The sequence below is a fragment of the Eschrichtius robustus genome, chromosome 8 (assembly GCF_028021215.1).
Source record: "Eschrichtius robustus isolate mEscRob2 chromosome 8, mEscRob2.pri, whole genome shotgun sequence".
Taxonomy (NCBI): Eukaryota; Metazoa; Chordata; class Mammalia; order Artiodactyla; family Eschrichtiidae; genus Eschrichtius; species Eschrichtius robustus.
This window is the reverse complement of record NC_090831.1, coordinates 115,562,582-115,586,884: the sequence shown is the minus strand read 5'-3', so window position 1 is coordinate 115,586,884 and position 24,303 is coordinate 115,562,582. Positions and strand designations below refer to the sequence as shown.

Here is a 24,303-nt window from a genome sequence, read left to right as displayed (position 1 = left end):
CAAAGGAAACCATAAACAAGATGAAACGACACCCTCAGAATGGGAGAAAATATTTGCAAATGAAGCAACTGACAAAGGATTAATCTCCAAAATATACAAACAGCTCATGCAGCTCAATATCAAAAAAAACAAACAACCCAATCAAAAAATTGGCAGAAGATCTAAATATTTCTCCAAAGAAGACATACAGATGGCCAAGAGGCACATGAAAAGATGCTCAACATCACTAATTATCAGAGAAATGCAAATCAAAACTACAATGAGGCATCACTTCACACCAGTCAGAATGGCCATCATCAAAAAATCTACAAACAATAAATGCTGGAGAGGGTGTGGAGAAAAGGGAACCCTCCTACACTGTTGGTGGGAATGTAAATTGGTAGAGCCACTATGGAGAACAGTATGGAGGTTCCTTAAAAAACTAAAAATAGAGCTACAATATGATCCAGCAATCCCACTCCTGGGCATATATCTGGAGAAAACCATAATCTGAAAAGATACATGCACCCCAATGTTCACTGCAGCACTATTTACAATAGCCAGGACATGGAAGCAACCTAAATGTCCACTAACAGAGGAATGGATAAAGAAGATGTGGTACATATATACAGTGGAATATTACTCAGCCATAAAAAAGAACAAAATAATGCCATTTGCAGTGACATGGGTGTACCTAGAGAGTGTCATGCTGAGTGAAGTAAGTTAGACAGAGAAAGACAAATATCATATGATATCACTTATATTTGGAATCTAAAAAAATGGTACAAATGAACCTATTTACAGAACAGAAATAGAGTCACAGATGCAGAAACAAACTTACGGTTATCAAGGGGGAAAAGTTGAGGGGAGGGATAAATTGGGAGACTGGGATTGACATATACAAACTATTATGTATAAAATAGATAACTAATAAGAACCTACTGTATAATACAGGGAACTCTACTCAATAGTCTGTAATGACCTATATGGGAACAGAATCTAAAAGAGTGACAACAAAGACCCAACGCAGCCAAAAATAAATAAATAAATAAATTTATTAAAAGAGTGAATATATGTATAACTGATTCGCTTTGCTGTACAGCAGAAACTAACACAACACTGTAAATCAACTATACTCCAATAAAAATTAATTTAAAAAAAAAAGAAAGCAATATGTTAGATCAGGGGTCCCCAACCTCCAGGCCACGGACCAGTAACGGGCCGCGGCCTGTTAGGAACTGGGCCACACAGAACGAGGTGAGCAGTGGGTGAGCAAGTGAAATTTCATCTGCTGCTCACCATCGCTCATGTTAACAGCTGAACCAACCCCACCCCCGTGTGTCCGTGGAAAAACAGCAGTCCCTGGTGCCAGAAAGGTTGGGGAACGCTGTGTTAGATGTCAGAAGGAACTTAGATTTAAATATGAAGTCTTTGCCCTAAAGGAAGTTAAAAGAAGATAATCTGCTCAACAAATTAACTGAGCATCTACCAAGTGCCAGCCTTCATGGATTTTATATTGATAGTATTGTGGAGAAGAGAAAGATTAAATAATTATAGTAGTAATAAATGGTAAAAAGGGAATTATAGGTGGTACTGGATTTTTTAACAGAAGACCTAATCAATGCTTTCCTGAGATATTTATGCCCAGACAAGGATGAGCGGAAGTAATCACTTGTGGAAGCCACAGAAAGTATTGGAACCGGGAAGTAGCCTGGTAAGATTAGTGCTTTAACAAAATCACTCTGGCCATTGTGGTGGGGAATGAACACAGTTGGGGAGATGAGTTAGGAAAGAAAAAAATGCAGATTTGCAAGAAAGTCACAAGTTACTGGGGGCATAAAACACATATTTAAGTACCAGTCATGATAATGATGACGATAGCCACCATCCCCTGAGCGCTAACTTCGCATTAGCACCTATTCGAAGTACAGCCATGTATTATCTCCCATTTAACAAACGGGAAAAACTACACCTTGGAAAAAACAAATAACTTGTCTAAGCTCAGAGAGAAAGTAACAGAGCCAATTTTCAAACTCATGAGCATCTGACTCCAAAGTATCATTCTATTAAAAGTTCTGTAGGAGAAGTGATAGAACTTCTGGGGTCATTTTTCCCCTTGGAGACACATAAAACTCAATACCAAAACTCAAACCAGTGTTCCTGCTGTCAATCATCTCCAAATTAGCTTCCCCCACTTGACATTTCCATTTTATTAACTCTATTTTTCTGCCTTAAAACTTCAGTATTAACTAAAATTACAAAGGTTGATGACAGCAAGTATTAACAAGGATGTGGAACAATTCAAACTCTCCTACATGCTGGTGCAAAATGATACACCCACTTTGGAAAACAATTTGGCACTTATCATATGACTTAACAATCCCTCTCTTAATATTTCCTCAAGAGAAGTGAAGACATATGTTCACACACACACTTGTGTTCCAATGTTAGAGCAGCTTTACTCTTACCACCCACAAACTGGAAACCACCCAGTGCCCATCACCCAGTAAGTGGATACACAGACTGTGGTACATCCATACGCTATGCAGCAATAAAAAGGAAGGAACCACTGATAACATGCAAAACAGGGATGCACTTCAAAAGCATTGTAATCACTGAAAGAAGCCATGTACAAAAGACTGTAAGATTCCATTTACAGGAAACTCTAGAAAAAGAAAAAACAAAAACCAAAAATCTACAGAAACAGGAAGTAGATCAGAGGTTGCCAGGAGCCCGGGCTGGAGGGGAGAGGATTATCTGTAGAGAGATAAAAGGGAACTTTCTGGGGTGATGAAATTTTTCTATATCATAATTGTGGTAGTGGGTACAGGACTATGTATATTTACCAAACTACACCAAATTGTATACTTGAATGAACTGTATTTATTTATACTTCAATAATGATGATTTTTTAAAAACGCTTATTAATTCTACTTCAACTCTCTCTCCCCACAAACCTTTGTTCATATGATTATTCACATCGACAGCTTCCTCTCTATTCTAACTGCTGTTGCTTATAATCCTGGCCATTGTTTTCAACTTAAATGTAATGAATGCCTTAATTAGCTTCTCCTTCCTCATATTGATTCTCAATTCATCCTGCCTAACATCATCTAATATTTCTCTGATTCCCTTGCTCAAAATGCTTCAGAAGCATCCTACCTATTACAAAATATATCCAAAACCCTTAATAAGGCAGTAGTTAAATGCCTTCTACATGTTGGCTCAAACCACCTTTCCAACTTTTTTCTTCGGATTTTCTGACTTGAACACTTCAATCCATTTAGATTATAGATCCACTCTCCTCCCAAACACACTTGCTTATCTTTCCTCATGCTTCCCCCGTATTGGGAATAACCTCTTATTCCTCCCTGAATTCTCCCACCCTTTACTGCTCAGCCCAAGTTTTTGGGGGTTTTTTTTTTTGAAATAAATAAATAAATTTTATTTATTTATTTATTTATTTATTTATTTATGGCTGCGTTGGGTCTTCGTTGCTGCGCACGGGCTTTCTCTAGTTGCGGCGTGCAGGGGCTGCTCTTTGATGCGGTGCGCGGGCTTCTCATTGCAGTGGCTTCTCTTGTTGGGGAGCACGGGTTCTAGGTGGGTAGGCTTCAGTAGTTGTGGCACACGGGCTCAGTAGTTGTGGCTCATGGGCTCTAGAGCGCAGGCTCAGTAGTTGTGGCGCACGGGCTTAGCTGCTCCATGGCTTATGGGATCTTCGCAGACCAGGGCTCGAACACGTGTCCCCTGCATTGGCAGGCGGATTCTTAACCACTGCGCCACCAAAAAAGTCCCTCAGCCCAAGTTTCAAACCTTTTCTCCTAGATGTTTTCTACTCAAAATCACAATGATCTTTTTCTGCTCTCCTAACGTATTTTTTGTCTAGGCACAACTAGCTGCCTAAAAAAGATTTACCTAGGGAAAACTAGAAAAACAAATAGGTTCTGTTTTAATGGGCCTAACCAAGACATATGCAGAAGTCCAAATAACTTACGCGTAAGTAGACAGATTTAGGAACATTTAAGTCTAGTCAAGGCTACCAGTAGTTACCACAGGAAAAGATAGCAGTTATTAATAGTTCTGAGTCCATATCTAATATATGCAATAAAATGGTTAAATAAGTAAATGTGACTCTTCTCAATGACAGTAACCAAAATGGCTAATGCTTTTACTTAACTATAACAGTATTAATCTGACTAAAATGGCTCTCAAAATAGGATCTTAGAAGTATGCGCTTTCCCAAGCATCATAGCAATTAAAGCATCCTAACAATGATAAAGGTATAAATTATATATACTATGACAAATCTATGCAATATTAACAGCCATTTTAAAACAGTGTGGTAGAAGAATATTTAATAATATAGAAGGCAGCAAAAGCAGTTTACCAAATGTTATGTATAGTTCAGTCTATTCACAGAAAAGGTAATATTGATGTTCACTAAGCATCTGAAAGTGTTCAACCTAACTGGTAATCATGGAGGCAACATTAAAATAACAAGATACTGCTTTTTCAACTATCATACAAATAGTAGGATCTCATTTAAGAAAAACACAACAATATACATCTATAGCTATATATTATATATATAATGCTCAAAGAATTGTAACACGTAGATAACCATGACCATTACCAGTGTGGAAGGGATAAAACTGGAGGCAGTGGTGAAGGAAGACTTTGGCTTAACATGTATATTTGAATTTGTTTTTAATAACTGGAATGTGTTCATGTAATACTCAAGTGATTAAAAAAGTGCAAGAGAGGACATACATAAGCTCATATGCATTTTTAAAAGCCCTAAAAGGGTACACATCAAACTATTAACAGTGGTTATGCCTGGAAGTGGGCTTAGAGATGATTAGGTGATTTTTATTTTCCTCTCTTTGTTTATCTGTATTTATATATTCTTTTATAGTGAAAAAAATCTTTGAAATATGTAAATGCTTACATATACATAGATCTCTTGGGCAAGAAACTCAGTGATTATTTCTGAGAAGGGAGCTGATTAGCTGGGAGTCAGGGGTAGGAGGTAGATTTACTTTTCATTATATTATCTTTTGTATCTTTCAAATTTTTATTAAGCGCATGTATTACCCATTCAAGGAATTTTATTTTCTTAGGTCTGGACCATCAAATGTTCAATATCATTTACTGTTTGACTCCTTACACGGTTCTGCTTCCCAGGCCCACTGCAGGGAAAGAGTTTTGGATACACTATATGCGACACACCCATGCCCATGGTGGTTCTTTCTGAAATCCCTCTCCACTAGCCAGGGTTACATTGTCTTTGCTCTACCAAATACTGGCTTTCCGCCAAAGCATTACTGTTGGCACATCCCAGTTCCCTCCTGCATCACAGAGGCCAACAGAGTAGTTTTTCTGGCCTCGGTTTACTTTTCTTCACCTTCTGGCCTTACTGGAAAAACTCCAAGTCCCCGGCCTGCCTTCTGCCTTACCTTCCTTTTTCTATTCTCCAGATTACAATTCTCTAGTCCCCCAATTATGCTGAAATCCAGTGATACGCAAATGATATAAAGTGGAGCCAAACTTTTGACAGTTGCCAAAAAGGCACAAACCAGTTAATCCACGAAAAAAAAAAAATTTTTTTTTTTTTGGTCGCACCATGCGGCTTGCAGGATCTCAGTTCCCCAAGCAGGGACTGAACCCGGGACCACAGCAGTGAAAGCCAGGAATCCTAACCACTAGGCAATCAGGTAACTCCTTTTTTTTTTTAAATCCACAAATATTAAAATTCACCTAAAGGAACTCAAGAGATTGGCAAAGGACTATACTATCGTGTCTCCCCTACTGGGCCTATGTTGAGCTGCTGTCTTTTTCAGCATCTGTGGCAAAAATACACTCTGCAGTATCATCGAAGTCTGACTTGATAAATTCTCTGGCCTCCTGCAGTTGCTGATGTTACAGTTTACACAATAAATGCATCTTATAAAAATACAAATTTTATTTTCCAAATTTAAAAAACCCTTGGGCTTCCCTGGTGGCGCAGTGGTTGAGAATCTGCCTGCCAATGCAGGGGACACGGGTTCAAGCCCTGGTCTGGGAAGATCCCACGTGCCGCGGAGCAGCTGGGCCCGTGAGCCACAATTACTGAGCCTGCGCATCTGGAGCCTGTGCTCCGCAACAAGAGAGGCTGCGATAGTGAGAGGCCCGCGCACCGCGATGAAGAGTGGCCCCCGCTTGCCGCAACTAGAGAAAGCCCTCGCACAGAAACGAAGACCCAACACAGCCATAAATAAATAAATAAACAAATACTTTAAAAAATAATGACTCCCTTCTTAAAAAAACAAAACAAAACAAAAAAGCCCTTGAATTTTGCTACATCTAAGATGAAGAAACCCCTTTAAATCTACTCCCCTAGGGCACTAGTTCACACACTATGACTCAGAAAAAAACTAGCTTACTGAGTCATTAGTACCTGCTTAACCTGATAATCAGTGTTTCAAGCCAATGAAGTCCGATTATACTGTAACACTAAAATGGAAAACAACAAGTGTTCTTAGTATAGGACCCCCTATTGCCTTCAGGTAATAAGAAACCTAACTAATAACCAGCTTTCACTGATCACCTATGGAAGACAGAAGAATCACGATACTGCTAAGACTCTCGTCTGATAAATGAGAAGAAAATATCTGCTGGTCACAAAGCTTCCTATTTGTTCCAGCCCTGTCCCAACCTTATCTTCTACCTTTACTAATTTTCTTAACCTACCAATAGAAAAGGGTAGAGATTTAAGTCAGTGGAAAGACAGTCAAGAGCTGACTTAACAGCACAGAAACACTATACACAGATTTCTATAATCACCACTTATGGATACAGAACCTTCCTCCCAAATACCCTAAAACTGCTGATTCTCAACTGTTCCTAAGGGATTGAAGGAAGATGAAGAGAATTTATTTAGCTCAAAGAGGCCAAGGACTTATAAAAGGGCATGTCATGGCAAGCAATTACAATTGATAACTGCACTAAAGAAACAATTATTTGAGTGGAGAAGTCTCCCTTGCCCTTTAAAAAATCACACCCCTCAGACTGCTTTGAAAGGTTACTATTTCACATTTTTATTGTATTTGTTGTACTACACTATTACTGGTCAACAGAACCTAAATACACTGGTATTTGTGCTTTGTAAGTAGAATTTATTTTGTGGTGGTATTAACGAGTTGGCCCAAACTGCTTTACCCAAAGCCCTACCAAGTTGATCCTTAGAGACCAGACCTAACATAATGCTCAAACAAAGTGAGGAAAACCAGCCCAGGAAGTTCCCAAGGAAGCTCTACTGCCTCAGCAAGTGTGGATGATCATCTAATAATATGAATAACAGATAGAATTCTTAAAATTCCCAGATAGGGTACATAAATGCTTTCTAACATCCACTTATATCAGTCTCATATTTGAGGACACTTTTCAAACAATTCATAATTATTTTAAGTATAAAAATATTTTTCCTTTCCACTCAGTTGAGTAGTATATATCGTGAAGAAGCCAATTTCATTGGAAATTATACAGTTATTCCAAGATATTGCCATCCTTTAAAACATAACTGGACAAAATCAGTTTTAAAAGCCATACCAAAAGAAAATCAAGACTTTTTATAAATACACTGTTTTTGATTAAAAACAGTGTTAACTCTATTTCATCAAATGCCTTATTTGTAAAACTGCTCAAAATGACTTTTAAACCATCAAATCTACCCTTATCCTCCCTTTTATTTATTTACTACTATTAGTTTTTTGGCTGTGTTGGGTCTTCGATGCTGCACGCGGGCTTTCTCTAGTTGCGGCGAGCGGGGACTACTCTTCGTTGTGGTGTGTGGACTTCTCATTGCGGTGGCTTCTCTTGTTGCAGAGCACGGGCTCTAGGCACACGGGCTTCAGTAATTGCGGCATGCGGGCTCAGTAGTTGTGGCTCACAGGCTCTTGAGCAGAGGTTCAGTAGTTGTGGCGCACGGGCTTAGCTGCTCCACAGCATGTGGGATCTTCCCGGACCAGGGATGAAACCCGTGTCGCCTGCATTCTTAACCACTGCGCCACCAGGGAAGTTCCTATCCTCCCTTTTAAAATAAATATGAAGCTATTTAGGGCTCTGAGAGTCCAAAATCACAAAGAATTAAGCATCAAAGGTGGTACTATCAAAGGTGGTATTCAAAGTCTATGTGGTATAGTAAGCAGATTTTAAAGTCATAATGTGATTTTAAAAATGCTAATAAATGCCTGGCAGAAATACATGTCTTCCTGTTTAGAGAGTCATTCAGATTCAAACAGTATTAACTGCGATGTATCAGGTATTGTGTTAAGCACTTTCATTTAGATTACTGAATTTATATCCAATTCTAGGATAGCATGATCTTTCAAGATGGCTGGGGTAACAGTGTGAAAAATCACTAAAAGAAATCTGCCAACCACCATAGGTTATCCTATGCCCTAGAAGGCTTAGAGAACAAGTCTACACCCATCAAACCAAACCTCATTTCCTGATCTACAGTATACATGGCCTCGGAAAAACATACACAACCTAGAAACCATCTAAAAACTGAACTGGAAAGTAGGATATTTAGTCTCCACATTTGGAGCCTTAAAACTGGGAATGAGGAAAGTCACGGGGGCCTCTTTAAACTGTATCCTGCTTCCTTCCTACAGTAACCAACAAGACAAATGTCAAATGTCAAAACTCGGACTTAGCTATTTATTAAGATTTATGTACAACAACCAATTTAATATACTCTAGGTAAAAGTAAGTGCTGAATACTTACACTGCTCTGTTCCCAAAAGAACATTTAGCAATTGATGCTGAATACACAGTGTCACATTACCTGAAGAGTAACATAACAGGAAATATGACATAGACAATAAAAATAGGACAGAATGGGGGAAAAAGCACAAACCAACCATTCAATACAGGGTTCTATACTCCCCATAATTTCTGCTATCACCAAAGCTGTCTCAATCTTTCTTCCACAAGCAACTGCTGCAGGATAAGGCACATCCTATACTCCACAAGTAGCCTTCCCTTCTCCCTCAGGTGGCCGCTTGCTCCCCCTCACTCAACTCCTCTCCAGCACAAGCAACAGCTAGATATACTAAAGACCACAAAAAGCCCGTAAACTTGCCTCTCAGGCCTTCCAGCAAAACACAGAATTTATCACTAACATCGCTCTTGGACGCAGCCACATCTCAGTGCATCCTATTTTTTTTTTTTGAAAACTACACATATAAGATTTATTTTATACTTTCCACCTCCTTGGTCATTGGACCTGTTATTACATTTGTCAATTTTCTGAGATCAAGTTGCATCCCATTTTTCTCCATATCTGGAAACCCCCAATTGAGTGTAACTTGCTCCATTCTCTGAAACTTCGTACAAATGCGTGCTCCTCCACAATGGAAATGGTACACGCTCCCACATGTACCACCAACCACTCTGCTCGCAGAAGAGAAAGGGCAGAATGTAAAAGTAGATGAACTGATGAGTTAAATATATTAGGAAAAAAATAGTGAAGCAAGTACACAAAGGTCTCAAACAAAAGCCTGAGAGCTGAATCTGACCCATAGTTGGATATTTTGTTTGGCCCAGTAGGTGTTTTAGTTAGAAGCCCACATTTAAAAGTAAGAGATAATCAGATTTCCCTGGTGGTGCAGTGGTTAAGAATCCACCTGCCAATGCAGGGGACACGGGTTCGAGCCCTGGTCTGGGAAGATCCCACATGCCACAGAGCAACTAAGTCCGTGCGCCACAACTACTGAGCCTGTGCTCTAGAGCCCATGTGCCACAACTACTGAAGCCCGTGCGCCTACAGCCCATGCTCCGCAACTAGAGAAAGCCTGCACGCAGCAACAAAGACCCAATGCAGCCAAAAATAAATAAATAAATTTATTTAAAAAAAAAAAGTAAGAGATAACAGAGTAAAATCCAGATTTCAGCCTTCTTTTGAGAAATGGAAAGATCTGGCAACCCTAGGCCCAAATTCCTACGAAGTAACAAGGCTGGAACTGAGTAGCAATGTCCCCTTTAGACAGAGCACGTGCTGTCCCCTGTTTGGAACAATCCCCCACCTTTATTGTCCATCTGGCTTGCTTCACTGATTAATCAGGGGAAACTGGGGACATCTGAATTTGCTACTCCTGAATTTCAGGCACTAAAGTAACTAAAGGACGGTAAACAGTAGGTCAGGAAATATCTTCATTTGTTGCTTAACAGTGATCTTTTGTGAGAGCCTAGGATTGGACAAGGTATCTTCTCCCAGGTGACTTCTGGCTGATGATTTTTTTTTTTTTTTTTGGCTGCGTTGGGTCTTCACTGCTGCGCACAGGCTTCCTCTAGTTGCAGCGAGCAGGGGCTACTCTTCATTGTGGTGCACAGGCTTCTCATTGCAGTGGCTTCTCTTGTTGTGGAGCACAGGCTCTAGGCGCGTGGGCTTCAGTAGTTGTGGCATGCGGGCTTAGTTGCTCCACAGCATGTGGGATCTTCCCAGACCAGGGCTCGAACCCGTGTCCACTGCATTGGCAGGTGGATTCCTAACCACTGCGCCACCAGGGAAGCCCCGGCTGATGATTTTCTTAAAGGGCTCCAAATAATCTGTTGTAGTCTTTAAGAAGACAACAATAGTTAAGAAGAATATGTAAAAAGTGACTGGAGGACGAAAAATAAAGGCCACTTGGAATAGAATGCCTGAACTAAAAGATCAAAATCAGTGGGGTCATCAATTAAAAGAGGTTAAAACCACATAGATGTTTACGTAAAAAGAATTTATGACAGGTACAGAATAAGAGCAATTCTCCACAAGAATGATATGTTTTAATTTCTGTTTTATGCAATGAAGTAATTCACTGCATTGGTCTAGCCCTCGGGGTAATCAAGAGGCCAGGTTAATATATCTGCCTGGCCTTCGCTGGTGGCGCAGTGGTTAAGAATCTGCCTGCCAATGCAGGGGACACGGGTTCGAGTCCTGGTCCAGGAAGATCCCATGTGCCGCAGAGCAACAAAGCCCGTGAGCCGCAACTACTGAGCCTGCGCTCTAGAGCCCATGAGCCACAACTACTGAAGCCCACACGCCTAGAGCCCCCGCTCCGCAACAAGAGAAACCACGGCAACGAGAAGCCCCTGCACCGCAATGAAGACTGGCCCCCGCTCACCACAACTAGAGAAAGCCCATGCGCAGCAACGAAGATCCAACGCAGCCAAAAAAAAAAAAATATATACACACACACACACACACACACACACACACACACACATATATCTGGCTGCCTGGAAGGGAGAGAAAAATATTAGGTGTTTTAATGTCAATTCTTTTGCAAAATTAATCAGTTACTTGCTACTTCCTTAAATAAATTATTTTTCAGAAAAGAAAAAAAAGAATGATATGTTTAAGTGACTGAACAGCATTTCACATTTAGATAGCACTTTAAATATTTCAAACACTAATAATCTATTTTTCATCTTATTTTGACAAAACCCTTGTGCTATAAAGTTGACTAAGCAGACCTTATTTTCCCCTCACACATACTAAAGCATAAAAAAGCCAAGAGCCTTCACTAAGGTCACCTAGCTAGTTATGGCAGAGGATCAGAATCTAGCTGCATTAACTCATAATCCCGGGCTCCTTCCACTACAATATATTGCTGCTGCCGCGTCTCATCTATTGCTAGCCTACAAAGGGTAGAAAGGAGGTTGAAAGTATCCATTCAAGTCTCCAAAATTCCTTCCAATTTCAAGAATGGGACTCCTACTCACTTTCAGGTCCCCAAAGGAGAGTCATTCATTTCCATAGGCCACTGCTTGGCCCTGAATTTGTGTGTCATATGTATGTTTTGTCTTCCCAATGATTTTGAAAGTTTCTCCAGAGGGCAGCAAATCCATGTCTCTTTGTATGTCCAACAAAAATGCTCAAATATTTTATTATTTATATACAAAATTTAACAAATAATTCCATCTCTCGTTCCAAGAAACAAAGGGCTAGAAGTAACCTTAAGTGATTTTCAGAAATAATGACAAGGACATCTAAGTTATATTATGAAGGGAAAAAAAGTAAGAAGAAAAGGTAGCTAGGGATACAAGTTTTATCTGTGTTTTATAAACCTCAATGAACTAAGTCATCTTTTTGTCATCTGCAAAAAAAGAAATCTAACTTTAGTGGGTTAATATTTTGCAAATATCTAAAAGATTTTCTTTCACTTAAAATATAAATATATATATAGTGTTTGTATAAATAAATATACAACATATATGTATAAGTATACATATAGACGTCTGCATATGATATGCCTGAACACCAATAAAAATCTTTGTTGTTTAAGAGTGATCTTTTGTGAAGCCTAGAGCCTAGAGCTGGCAAGATATCTTCTCCCAGGTCACTTTTAGCCTGATGATTTTCTTAAAACGTTCCAAATAATTTGTTATAATATGCATATTTAACATTCACAGATATAATATTCATGGCATGCTTTTAGGTTTATGCACATAAAGCCTTCATGAGGTAGGACATTTTAAATCTCTACTTAGAATGGAAATAAGAGAGTCAGTAGCCAAAATAAAAATCTAGAGAAGAAATACAGCCCATTAATTTGGATTATAACAAGAGTAACATTTTATCCCTGCACAATGACAGTGCTTGGATATATCCCAGTTATTTTAAACAATTTTACACATCAACCAACTTCTTCAGAACACTGGTTTTTCTATGCCAAGAATTATCCAAAATCTTCCCAATAAGATTCAATGCTAACTGTGAGGTACATTACTTACAGGATATGCTAGGAATTTTCCACTTGCAAAGGGCAATCTAATCCTTGGTGTTATAACCCATGGGGAAAAAAGGCACTCTAATATAGTGTTGGAGGGAGACGAAACTGGTAATTTGATAATACTGTATATACCAAAACTATAAATGCATAAATCTTTTGACCTAAAAATTCCCCTTCTAGGAATTTGTTCTGAAGATAAACTTGAAAATGTGTGAAATGGCATGCTACTAAGTAATTTACTGCAGCACTATTAGAAGGGTAAATTTTTGGAAACAACTGAAATTATGTGGGGACTAGTTAAATAAACGGTGATATGTCCATACCATGAAATACCATGTAGCCTTAAAAATGAGAGAGAGAAAGCTCTCTTTGCCCTGATATGAAAAAAATCTCCAAGATATAGTAAATGAAAAAAGCAAAGAGCAGAACCATGTAATGCATTCTGTAACATGAGTAAAAAGGGGTGTGGGGTAGGGGGAGGAATAATGTATATAGAGAGATACACATAAAATATCTCTGGAAGGACACCCAAGAATATTACTTGCCACTAGGAAGTGAAATTAGGTGGGTGGACAGTAGAATAAAAGGAAGATTTTTCACTCTATATTTTTTTTCATTTTTGAATTTGAACCATGTAAATGTACTACCTGGTTAAAACATTAAATTTAACCAATGTATTAATCTGTATAAAAAGTATAGACAGTTATTTCAGGATTTATAATCTGAGAACACTGTATGATAATTAACACTACAAATGTAACAACTTTGGCTATTCCTTCCATGGAAACACCTATTAGTCCACCCCTAAAGATATTATACAGCCACAGAATACAGAGCCAGAAGGGGCTGTGAAAAACCTGAACATCTCAATTTACAGATAAGAAAACTACGGCCCAAAGAGGTTAAATAACCTCACCAATGGACACAACTAGTAGCTGGCAAAGTATGGCCTAGAACCTGACCCACGTTTCAAAATATTCTCATGTATTTTCTCCATCCCCAAACTGTTTCTTCATTACCGCAAAGAGCCAACAAGTGTCCACCAAGACTGTAGCTGCATTTTGAAGATAACATGAATGACAGAGCTAGTGTGAGCTGATATCTTATCTCTGTGAGATACTTTTCAATGCTCACAAGGGAACCACAAAGGGTAAGGTCTTGCTTCTCCTGGGTCATGTTTTAGCAAAGAGACAAAGGGTAGTTAAAGCCATAAGATAAAAATGGGGAGGGGATGGGGGGATCTTCCAACAAAGTCAATTATACTAGAAAAATTGAGAATAACATTAAGCAACTTTACAATCAGGTAATTCAAATTTATTTTTATATTAAAACAAATACCAATCTACTGTGGCAAAGAATATAAAATGCACATGAATTTTAAGGTAGACAAGATACTTATAAAGAAATTTCATGCTGCTTCTGATTGATCCTAAACCCAGTGGCCTAGAAGTACACACATGCATTCTCTTAAACTCTTAAGAGGCAGAAAGGCTTGAGAACTACTACACCAAAGGAATTAAAATAGTGTTCTCAATGGCAGTGGAAAGAGCAAAGGATTAGAGCTAGACAGACCTGGATATGCAGCCTCATTCTTGCCATTGTGTGACCTTGGATCAGTTATTCAACCTTAAGCTCAGAGCCTGTTTCTTCATCTGTAAAATGTGGTCCATATTACTTACCTTGGAGTGTTGTTATAAGGATTGGAGATAATGATGTTAAGCAAACTGCCTGAACTCTAGAAGGAGTACAATAAATGACAGCTACTATTACAGCCATCACAAACCTATCAGAATCTTTATAGGACCATCTAACAATTTATTGCAGTTCAATCTGTTAGAACAAGATAATGTGAGCAATGGATGCTATCAGCCTTCCCAACCCGTCACAGAAAAAAAAAAATAGGCCAACAGGATAAAATTACCTACGTGAAAAGTTTATTATACTCACATATTTCATTTCAAACTTCTTAGCCAACATTTCCACTTCTTGCCTCTCTTGATGGTCATCATTGAATGGGTCTTCCGTGTAAACGGGCTTCTTCTGCTTCAAAGTGAATGGTAAAAGAAATAGAAGTATTAATATTACTTCAACCAGAGTTGAATATATCTAAATTTTAAAAATGAGTCAATTTTTCCAAATATTAACAAATAAGTTAGAAGCATAAAAAAGTAACTAAAAAGGGACTTCCCTGGTGGCAGAGTAGTTAAGAATCCACCTGCCAATGCAGGCGACATGGGTTCGAGCCCTGGTCCGGGAAGATTCCACGTGCTGCGGAGCAACTAAGCCCGTGAGCCACAACTACTGAACCTGTGCTCTAGAGCCCGTGAACCACAACTACTGAGCCTGCGTGCCACAGCTACTGAAGCCCCCGTGCCTAGATCCCGTGCTCTGCAACAAGAGAAGCCACTGCAATGAGAAGCCCGCGCACCGCAACAAAGAGCAGTCCCCGCTCGCCGCAAGTAGAGAAAGACCGCGCGCAGCAACAAAGACCCAATACAGCCAAAAATAAATAAATAAATTAAAAAAAATTTTTTAAATAAAAAAGTCACTAAAAAGGAAACTAATATAACACTGTAAATCAATTACACGTCATTTAAAAAATTAAAATTTTTTAAAATTAGAAAACAAAAAATTCAAAAGTAAAAACAAAGGAACTAGAATGAAATGTTGGTTTATAGCAAAAATATTTGCAGTTTTAATGAACTCTTACACATTCTAAAGTTTTTTGGTGGTTAAGAACTCAACATTTCAAACTGTCTTCACCCACAAAATGATCTATGGTTACCCCATCCAAAATAAAAAGGCCAAAGAAACCCAAGAAAATTAGGTAAACATGAAAATCCCACCTATAACTCTAGTTTGAGATCTTCTCAACAAAGATTAACCACTTTGGTCAGACAATGCTTCTAAAAGGTTATTGGAATCTAGGTTATTACAATCAACATTTAATCATCTGCCCTGAGTTAGCACTGGAGTATCTGTAGCTGCTACAGCTTTTTGCTGAGGCCTAGCATTGACAACCTCTGTATCACCTACATCCTGTCAATGAATATCCATTCAGAAAATACATACAACTTGTAAACAAAGCACAAAAGTTCAATAGCTACAAACAGATTATATTATCACAGCTTCTTTCTAGCAAGGAGAGTGAAAATCTACTATAATGCATGGTTTAAAACACACACACAAGGGCTCCCCTGGTGGCAAAGTGGTTAAGAATCCACCTGCCAATGCAGGGGACACGGGTTCAAGCCCTGGTCTGGGAAGATCCCACATGCCGCGGAGCAACTAAGTCCATGTGCCACAACTCCTGAGCCTGTGCTCTAGAGCCCGCGAGCCACAACTACTGAGCCTGCATGCCACAACTACTGAAGCCCGTGCACCTAGAGCCCTGCTCCACAAGAGAAGCCACCGCAATGAGAAGCCCACGCACCGCAATGAGGAGTAGCCCATGCTCGCCGCAACTAGAGAAAGACCGCGCACTGCAACGAAGACCCAACGCAGTCAAAAATAAATAAATAAAATAAATACATTTATAAAAAAAAAAAAAAAAATACCCCCCCCCACACACACAGAGCTAGGATCCCACATTTACCATCTATTGACCAAAACAAACAAAAAGATACATCACATCCTTTACTATTTTCACAGACACATTTCATAGATATATATATATATACACACACACATATATATATTTCAATATACAAAAAACCCAAAACAAGGAGCTACATGTGGATAAAAATGCTATTTTTATCTAATTATGAACAACTAAGAAGTTCATTAAAAAAAAAGGCTAGATGCTATTACTGATGTAGCATATTCAAGCAGTAATTTAAAATGAAAATATATTACAGCTGAAATATTAGATACAGATTTGCCCTGAAGGGCAAGAAAAAATGCAGAAGGGATGAAGATTTGCACAGTTTGAAACTGAGATACATGATCCTGGCTATTAAGGCTGAGACATGATTAATCTAAAAATATGACAGAAAAATATGGACATAATGAATACAAAACAATTCATCATACCTAGGACATTAGAATTAAAGGATACATCTTAAAGCTTAAAGGAATTTTTGAATCAATTTTTTAAATTATCTATTATAATAAGTAATATATTTATAGAATCCTTTATCCCAATAGGAGTTACCAATGGAAAATATAAATATGACCTGAAAGGAAACAAACTAGCAGAAATAGACTGGTGATGAAATAAGAAGTACTAGGCATATTCAGGGCATAGCCTTAACTTGAGACTAAAGTTAAGGAGAGTAAACAACCACCATAACTTGCTTGCCATTATAAACAGTTTCCTTCATGTCACTATGAAGTCCAAATACTAGGTCTTACTACTGGTCTGACCCATTTTATATGTGCAAATATAAACACACGAATATATATTTTTAATAAGAATCACCTTATACACCATTCTGAACTATCTTATGTAGACTTTATATAGGCAGCAAAAATAAATCTATTTACCCTTGCTAGTCTATAAAAATAAACTTAAGAAAACTGAGTCACCTTTCTTTCACAGTTAAGAAATAACGCCTACCCACAATCAAGTAAGCTTTACGTTTTTCAGGTGAAAAGATCTGACAATTAGTAAATACCAAAATTACCAACCACCCACAGGCAAAACTGACCCAATGATTCTGTCTCTTGACGTTAACTCATTAACATCATTTTCAGGAGAGCTTTCATATACGTTATCCGAAATATGCAGTATGACAAGCAATGGAATATCATAGAATTCTCTGGTAACAGTATAATCACATTAACACTATAATCATTTATTTTTCTTTTTATACTAAATGTTCAATTAATCATGTTTATAGGAAGATGTTTTCTGGTTAAGTGATTTTCTGGTTTACTAAGAGTTAAAAAAGAATTTCTTGTGTATCAATTCCCCTTAGCCAGAAATGGTGAACAAATTAATCTTTCAGGATAGAGATGACTGCAATGTCTTAGCCTCAATCAAGGATCAATACTCTACAGATAACAAGGTTAAGGGTTTAGCTAACCTGTGTCCTGACAACCTAGACGAGGTTTTGTTTTCCATATTTTGCCAACACACGCTCATTTAATCGTGTTTTTCCGTATTAATAAGAAGTAAGTTTAGAAAAATTTCTGACTGCATTCGGTTAATTGGGGTTTTACTGTTCATTTCGTATTTACGAAGGGGGATGATTTAAATTCACCCTAGTACAGATGGTAGTCACATGTAACCGATTTTTTTATACTTACACCTATCAAGTAAAATCTTATTGGGTGATAGATGGCTATTTCAAAATTTTAGAAACTTTTCTTCTTTTAATTTTACAAGATCTCTTTTCCTCCCTTTTCTACTCTTACCCTGCTACGTAGTATGTCGTTCAATTACAATAACTTAAAACTATTTTGAAAATATTACAACATCACTAAAAATAAACTGGACTCCTCCTGAGGGGAAGAAAAACCAAATTTGGGAATCACCACTTTGCAGATCAATTCTATTGCTTACATTTTGCTTTTTGATGGTTTCTCTTCCTAGGATTTCCTTTCATGGAAATGTGACAACTTCATTTAGAAAGGTGTTTTCTACACTTTCTTATGTAATAAATATGTGCACTGGGAGTAATCATAGGAAAATCTGGCAAATCTTTGTTGCAAAGGTACACTGTATAAGCAATGGATTTTTTGGTTCAGTGGAATATGACAAATGATATATGGCTGAATGTACAAGAAATCTGGACTAAAATACCCCAAACTGATAGTGTAAACAGAAAAATTAAACTGAATTATTCAACTTTCTCTTATTACATGAAACTATTAATTCTGATGTTATCAAGTTAATACGATAGGGTATCAAAATTAACTTTATACTTATAATTAAAAGATACATATCTATTATTAGTTTATCATAGCATCAATATTACAGCATAGAGGGTCATAACAGAGGTCTTTGTATATCTACTATAACTCTCATTTCAGTTCATTCCGGCAGGACTTTCTAAATTTAAACTATATGAGTTAACTGTAAGAATTCTGTTTTACTAAGAATTGGTACTAGCATGGAAAAAAGTATTAATAAGATTACATATGAGCACTTTGTACACCAGCCTCCTTATTTGCAAAATGTGGATAAATGTGTCTGTCTGATGGAGCTCTGCTGGACTAAATTCCACAAGCCATGTACCACACTTAGAACTGTGTCTAGCACACTGTAAGAAATCAGTAAATGTTAGCCATTATTATGTATTTTTCCCAAATATAATCACCTGTAACTTATGAAGTAGATTAGGAAGTAAAACTGCAAGTCTACATAGATTAGAAGAGCAAACATAGTACAATTTTTTTGAAAAATGCTCCAATCCAGTATTCGCAAAAATCTTTGGGGGAAAAAAATGGCATCATTTTATAAACGACAGGGGCACTAAAGTGAATCTAAAGCACAAAATGTTATGTGGAAATGACCAAAATGATCTCTATCCTTAACAATTCATTTTGGTTTGACCACACAGCAGTATTTGTAAATAATGATCAAAACATTAGTTGGCCTTACAATAAACAAAATCTAGTGACGTTGTTTAGTATGATATTTTTAAACTAAGTTATTCATTTCAACTATAAAGATAACTGAGGATGAAAATAAAACAAGTGACTTCTGGAGTCCATTAGACCTGCGCTAAAGCAAAACCTAATAAAGAGCACAGTCTCTAAACAACAGAGGAAACTGTTCTCTTATTATCGTTACTCTACCATTTCCCTTTCTAGTTTACTTCTGAACATCACCAACCAACAACAATAAACATTAGTTACCAACGAACCTCTCTCCTATCTCCATTGTTCACCAGTTCCACCAAAGGCATACCTATATATTTTAAATAAAGTTTTTAGAAATTCAAATCTAAGTTTTTTTTCATCACTCTCCAAAAATTACAATGGCCAAGTGCAATATCCTCCAAGTAGGACCAATAAACTAATGATATGTACTCAAATAAGGATATGATGGTAGGCACCAAATACAACGAGACACCCTCCCATTCAATTATTGTATGAACACTAGAGAAAACAAAGCTAAAAAGGTTTACCAATATCAACAAGAGAGAGAAAAATAAGGAACCACATAACTAACCCACGTAACCTCCATTCCTAAAGTGGAATCCTTACTCTGAAAATGTTTAGATTACTTTTAAATCCCCTTTCAATTAAGACAAATACCCCACGCTCAGAAGCACATCTCAGCGCCCAGCACAACAGCGATTGAAGGTAAGGATGATACTGGAGGGGTTACACAATCTCTCTGCTTCAGACTGGGGGGCGTGTCCCCCAACTGGAGCTCCGCAAGCAAAACCCAACAACGCAACGTGCAGGGCCCCCAGATTTTTTTGTGGGAAGCCGAGAGGAAACCTGAGGTTTCGAAAGGTGCAAAGGGAAGCCAGCTTGGAACAGCGTTTGGAGCGGGCGTACGATGGGGTGGGGGGGGGGCGGGTTGGCGGAGCCGGGTGGGAGCCTCGGCCAACCCTGGGGACCAGAGGAAAGCAGCACCAACCGCCCGTCCACCCGCTCGGCCCCTGCCCCCTCCAGCCACCCTCAGGGGCGACCCGAGATACGCAAGGTGGGCTTCGGAAGGTGCAAACCACTGGGGCAGGCGGACGGGTCCTGAGGCTCCCGGGGTCTGGGGGATGAGGGAGGGATCTTCTGTACCCGTTGTTCTCCGCACAGCAACAGCTCCGGGTAGCTGAACTCCACGCAGCTCTCGTCGGTGGGATCCTTGAGCACCAGCTCCAGGCGCACTGTCTCCTTCGGCGGCCTCTGCTGCGGCTCGGCCCGGGAAGCCGACTCCCGCGGCGGAGGCGGCTGCAAGTGCAACTGCGGGAGCGGCGGCGGCGGCGGCGGCGGCGGCTCGGGCCTAGGGGGCTCGCGCTGCAGCGACATGGGCGGCTCGGCGCGGCTGACCTCGCGCTGGGGGAGCGGCTTCTCCCGCGGCGGGGGCTGCGCGTCCGACCGGGGGGCAACCTCCCGCGGGGCCGACTGCTCCGCCCGGGCCGGCTCGCGGTACGGCTGCGGCTCCAGTCGGGGGGGCTCGCGAGGGTAGTCGGGCTCGCGTTCGGCCCCCGGGAACTCGGCCTCGCGCCGCCTCACCGGTGACAGGCTAATAAACGCTACTCTGCGTGGCTCCGCCATCCCCACTGTTCTGGCCCTCTGCCTTCGCTCGAGCCGGCGCTCGGTTCTACGCCGAGTTGTTTGCCTGCCTGCCCTTCTTTTTGCTCTCCGTCGCTATTCTTCCCTCCACCACCCTCAGCCGTCGCCGCCGACGCCACCGTGAGTGCGGACTGTGCCCCCTTCCCCGCCACTATGTTCTGATGGGCTCCACCGCCATCGCCAGGGTCGCCGCAGCCGCCATGTTGGATCCCCCACATAAATAGAAGCAGGCCGCTGAGCGGGCGCATGCGCAGACAGGAGACGCTCACATCCACCGTCGTGGCTGTGGCTCAGTTTTCCTCTTTTCCTCCCAACAGCCTGGAGTCCAGACAGGTCAGCGGAAGTGACGTCATGGCAAGACCGGGTTCCTTGGAAACAGAGACGCCGTCTGCTCCCTTCCTAAAGGGGAGGGGTCTGGGGTTTCCGGAGAAGCTTCCTATTCGCACCTGGAAACCAGAGGCGCGTTTGGGGCTCGCCCAAAGGCGAGCGTCGAGATGTGCCTGGGACGGATCTGGCTATGGCGCCGGTCGCTTCCCGCTCTCGCTTTCAGAGAGTTGGGGTTGTCAGCTGCTTAGTCAAGGCGGATGCGGGGAAAGGGTAGAGGGACGCAGGGACCAGCCTCCGTGTATGCCGGGCCAGCACCCCCGCAGCCCGAAGTATCGGGGGAAGAAAGGAAATGGCTAACTCCAGCCGAACTCGCCCTGCGGCTTCCCTGCGCAAAGCGCGACGTTGAATCCCACAGGCCTCCCTTTCCTAAACCGACTCCTGTTTTTCTCGCCCGGCTTCAGGGGGGATTGTGTGGCACGGTCTAAAATGCTCAGTGACGTTTTGCAGTTGGGAAATTGAACACGCAAATGAACATGGGCTCGTTCATAAAGTCTAAACTGTTTAAATTAATTTTTTAAAAAAGACCCTTCTCAACAGAGTTTGTTGGTATTTTATGGGACGTACTCTCTTGAAAGTAGAATGCTAAATGACCCATTTCGGGTAGGAGAGGAGCCTTAATATGGAACGCCTAATAGTCACACCTGTAATTAATTGAAATTCACCTTTAAAAGAATGAGGATTACCATCCGTTTTAATCCATTTAATGGAAAACAAATCGAAGGGCTCGCCTTCCACACCTTCTGTTAATTCCATTAACCGGATTAACAATGTTAACACCTACTGATGACTCTTTGAGTCAGTGTGATGTCATAGATAAATTCTGAATAGGTTCCGGTTTTTTGCCCTCCTATTACTTTCCCTATTTGTATAAAGATGGTGTTGGAATCGACGGTATGATGTTCCCTCCCAGTTCTGAATTGCTCATACGAAAATCCTAAATACTTTTTTGGAGTAGTGAGGGCCTTCGAAGAGGCTGGGAAGAAGTCAAAGTCAATTCTTGTTCAATGCAAAGTCAGAATATCTTTGTCTAAAATATTAGATTACCTAAAATGTGTAAGATATTCGTGCTAACTGTAATGCTGTAAGATCAGTCATTCTGTTTCTGTTATATATAAAATATCCTGTGAGATCAAGCTACTCATACCTTTTTATGAATAGTTAGTATCTAAAACATCTTCATAGCAATTTTGATAATTTTACAAACTCTCAAATCTCATGTTGAAGATTAATGTTCAATCCAGGGTGTGGTAATCTTGCACCTATGGAGAAGTGTACTTATAGAAAAAGGGCAAATCAATCTGATCCTTTAATGCCTTTCCATTAATGTTCTATCCTAGAGGCAGAGCCTCAGGATTGTCCCCAAATCCCTGTCTCCCATCTTCCCCAAAATGAATTTAGCAATAAGCTTAAAATGGCTGCCTTGTGGAGTTAAACAATAGGAAAAACTTAACTGACAATAGCAGAGACAAAAAGAATTAACATAAATAGGTAGATTTCAAGACAGTTCAATGTCATGGTAGTACTTTTTATGTTATTCCTCTCTGAGGAAGACACGTTTAAGACTAGAATGTCTTGGGAAGATCCAAAGGCAGAATATCACAAAGAAAGAAAAGCAACTGCAAAAAGACTGTGTAGGGAGTGAACTTGGTGAATTGGCCAAAAGGTCAGAGTGGCTGGAGCACAGTGAGCAAGATGGGGAAAGATGTAGGAGACAAATCTGAGACAAGAATAAAATTGTATTTCACACCTTACAGAAGGATAAATATCTAATGAATCAAAGTTTTAAATGTAATAAGTGAAATCAGGCATGGCGCCAACGTGTCCGCCGTCTTGGGGCAGCCTTTCCTGCCTTCTTCCAGCAGCAGAGGGGGAAGCTGGATTCCACGACGGCAGCAGCAGGGTTCGTGGCAAGAATCATGGGTTGCAGGCTGCCCCGGGTGGTCTCGTCTTCCTGCAGCTTGTAGACCCTCAGGCTTAGGAGCTGTTTCAAGCACACAGCCGTGCGAGAGTAAGGTGTTCTTGAGATGATCTGTACCGAATCCATGACTGAACCCAGTGAAGACTGCTATACAAACGTTTAACATTCTGGCAGCACATGCGGAGACCCACTCTTTTAGCCACCGGCTGCTGGAGACAACCTCGTAGACAAATTGCTACCAAGTCAGCCTGTTCTCGCTGAATGGCTATTGTAGACCCTCATAATCTGACTTCATAATGGAGACTGCCACATTCACTGCTGTGTGGCTAACAGGGTCTTGGTCCTCTGGCCGGGTGTCAGGCCTGAGCCTCTGAGGTGGCAGAGCCAAGTTCAGGACTTTGGATCACCAGAGACCTCCCGGCCCCACGTAATGTCAATCGGCGAGAGCTCTCCCAGAGACCTCCATCTCAATGCAAAGACCCAGCTCCACCCAACGGCCAGCAATCTCCAGTGCTGGATGCCCCATGCCAATCAACTAGCAAGACAGGAACACAACCCCACCCATTAGCAGAGAGAATGCCTAAAATCATACTAAGTTCACAGACACCCCAAAACACACCACCGGACGCAGCCCTGCCCACCAGAAAGACAAGATCCAGCCCCACCCACCAGAACACAGGCACCACTCCCGTCCACCAGGAAGCCTACACAAGCCAATGAACCAGCCTCACGCACTGGGGGCAGACACCAAAAACAATGGGAACTGTGAACCTGCAGCCTGCGAAAAAGAGACCCCAAATACAGTAAGTTAAACAAAATGAGAAGACAGAGAAATATGCAGCAGATGAAGGAGCAAAGTAAAAACCCACCAGACCAAATAAATGAAGAGGAAATAGGCAGTCTACCTGAAAAAGAATTCAGAGTAATGATAGAAAAGATGATCCAAAATCTTGGAAATAGAATGGAGAAAATACAAGAAACGTTTAACGAGGACACAGAAGAATTAAAGTGCAAACAAACAATGATGAAAAACACAATAACTGAAATTAAAAATTCTCTAGAAGGGAT

The 24,303-nt window shown here is 40.3% G+C and overlaps 1 protein-coding gene across 4 annotated transcripts in view; it reads right to left on the bottom strand.

Annotated features, from left to right (window-relative positions):
* UBN2 (ubinuclein 2) overlaps window positions 1-21,135 on the bottom strand; it is an 84,812-nt gene extending 63,677 nt beyond the window's left edge. For 3 of the 4 annotated variants that reach the window (XR_011074727.1, XM_068549544.1, XM_068549546.1), the window contains exons 1-2: window positions 20,433-21,135; window positions 14,688-14,783 (exon numbers count right to left, since the gene is read on the bottom strand). Coding sequence is in view for 3 of the 4 variants with exons in the window: in XM_068549544.1 (XP_068405645.1) it covers window positions 14,688-14,783; window positions 20,433-20,912 (576 nt within the window). In the remaining variant the exon portion in view is untranslated. The remainder of the gene's footprint in view (window positions 1-14,687; window positions 14,784-20,432) is intronic. The other variant, XM_068549545.1, reaches the window with a different exon arrangement.
* Between the last annotated feature and the right edge of the window lie 3,168 nt (window positions 21,136-24,303).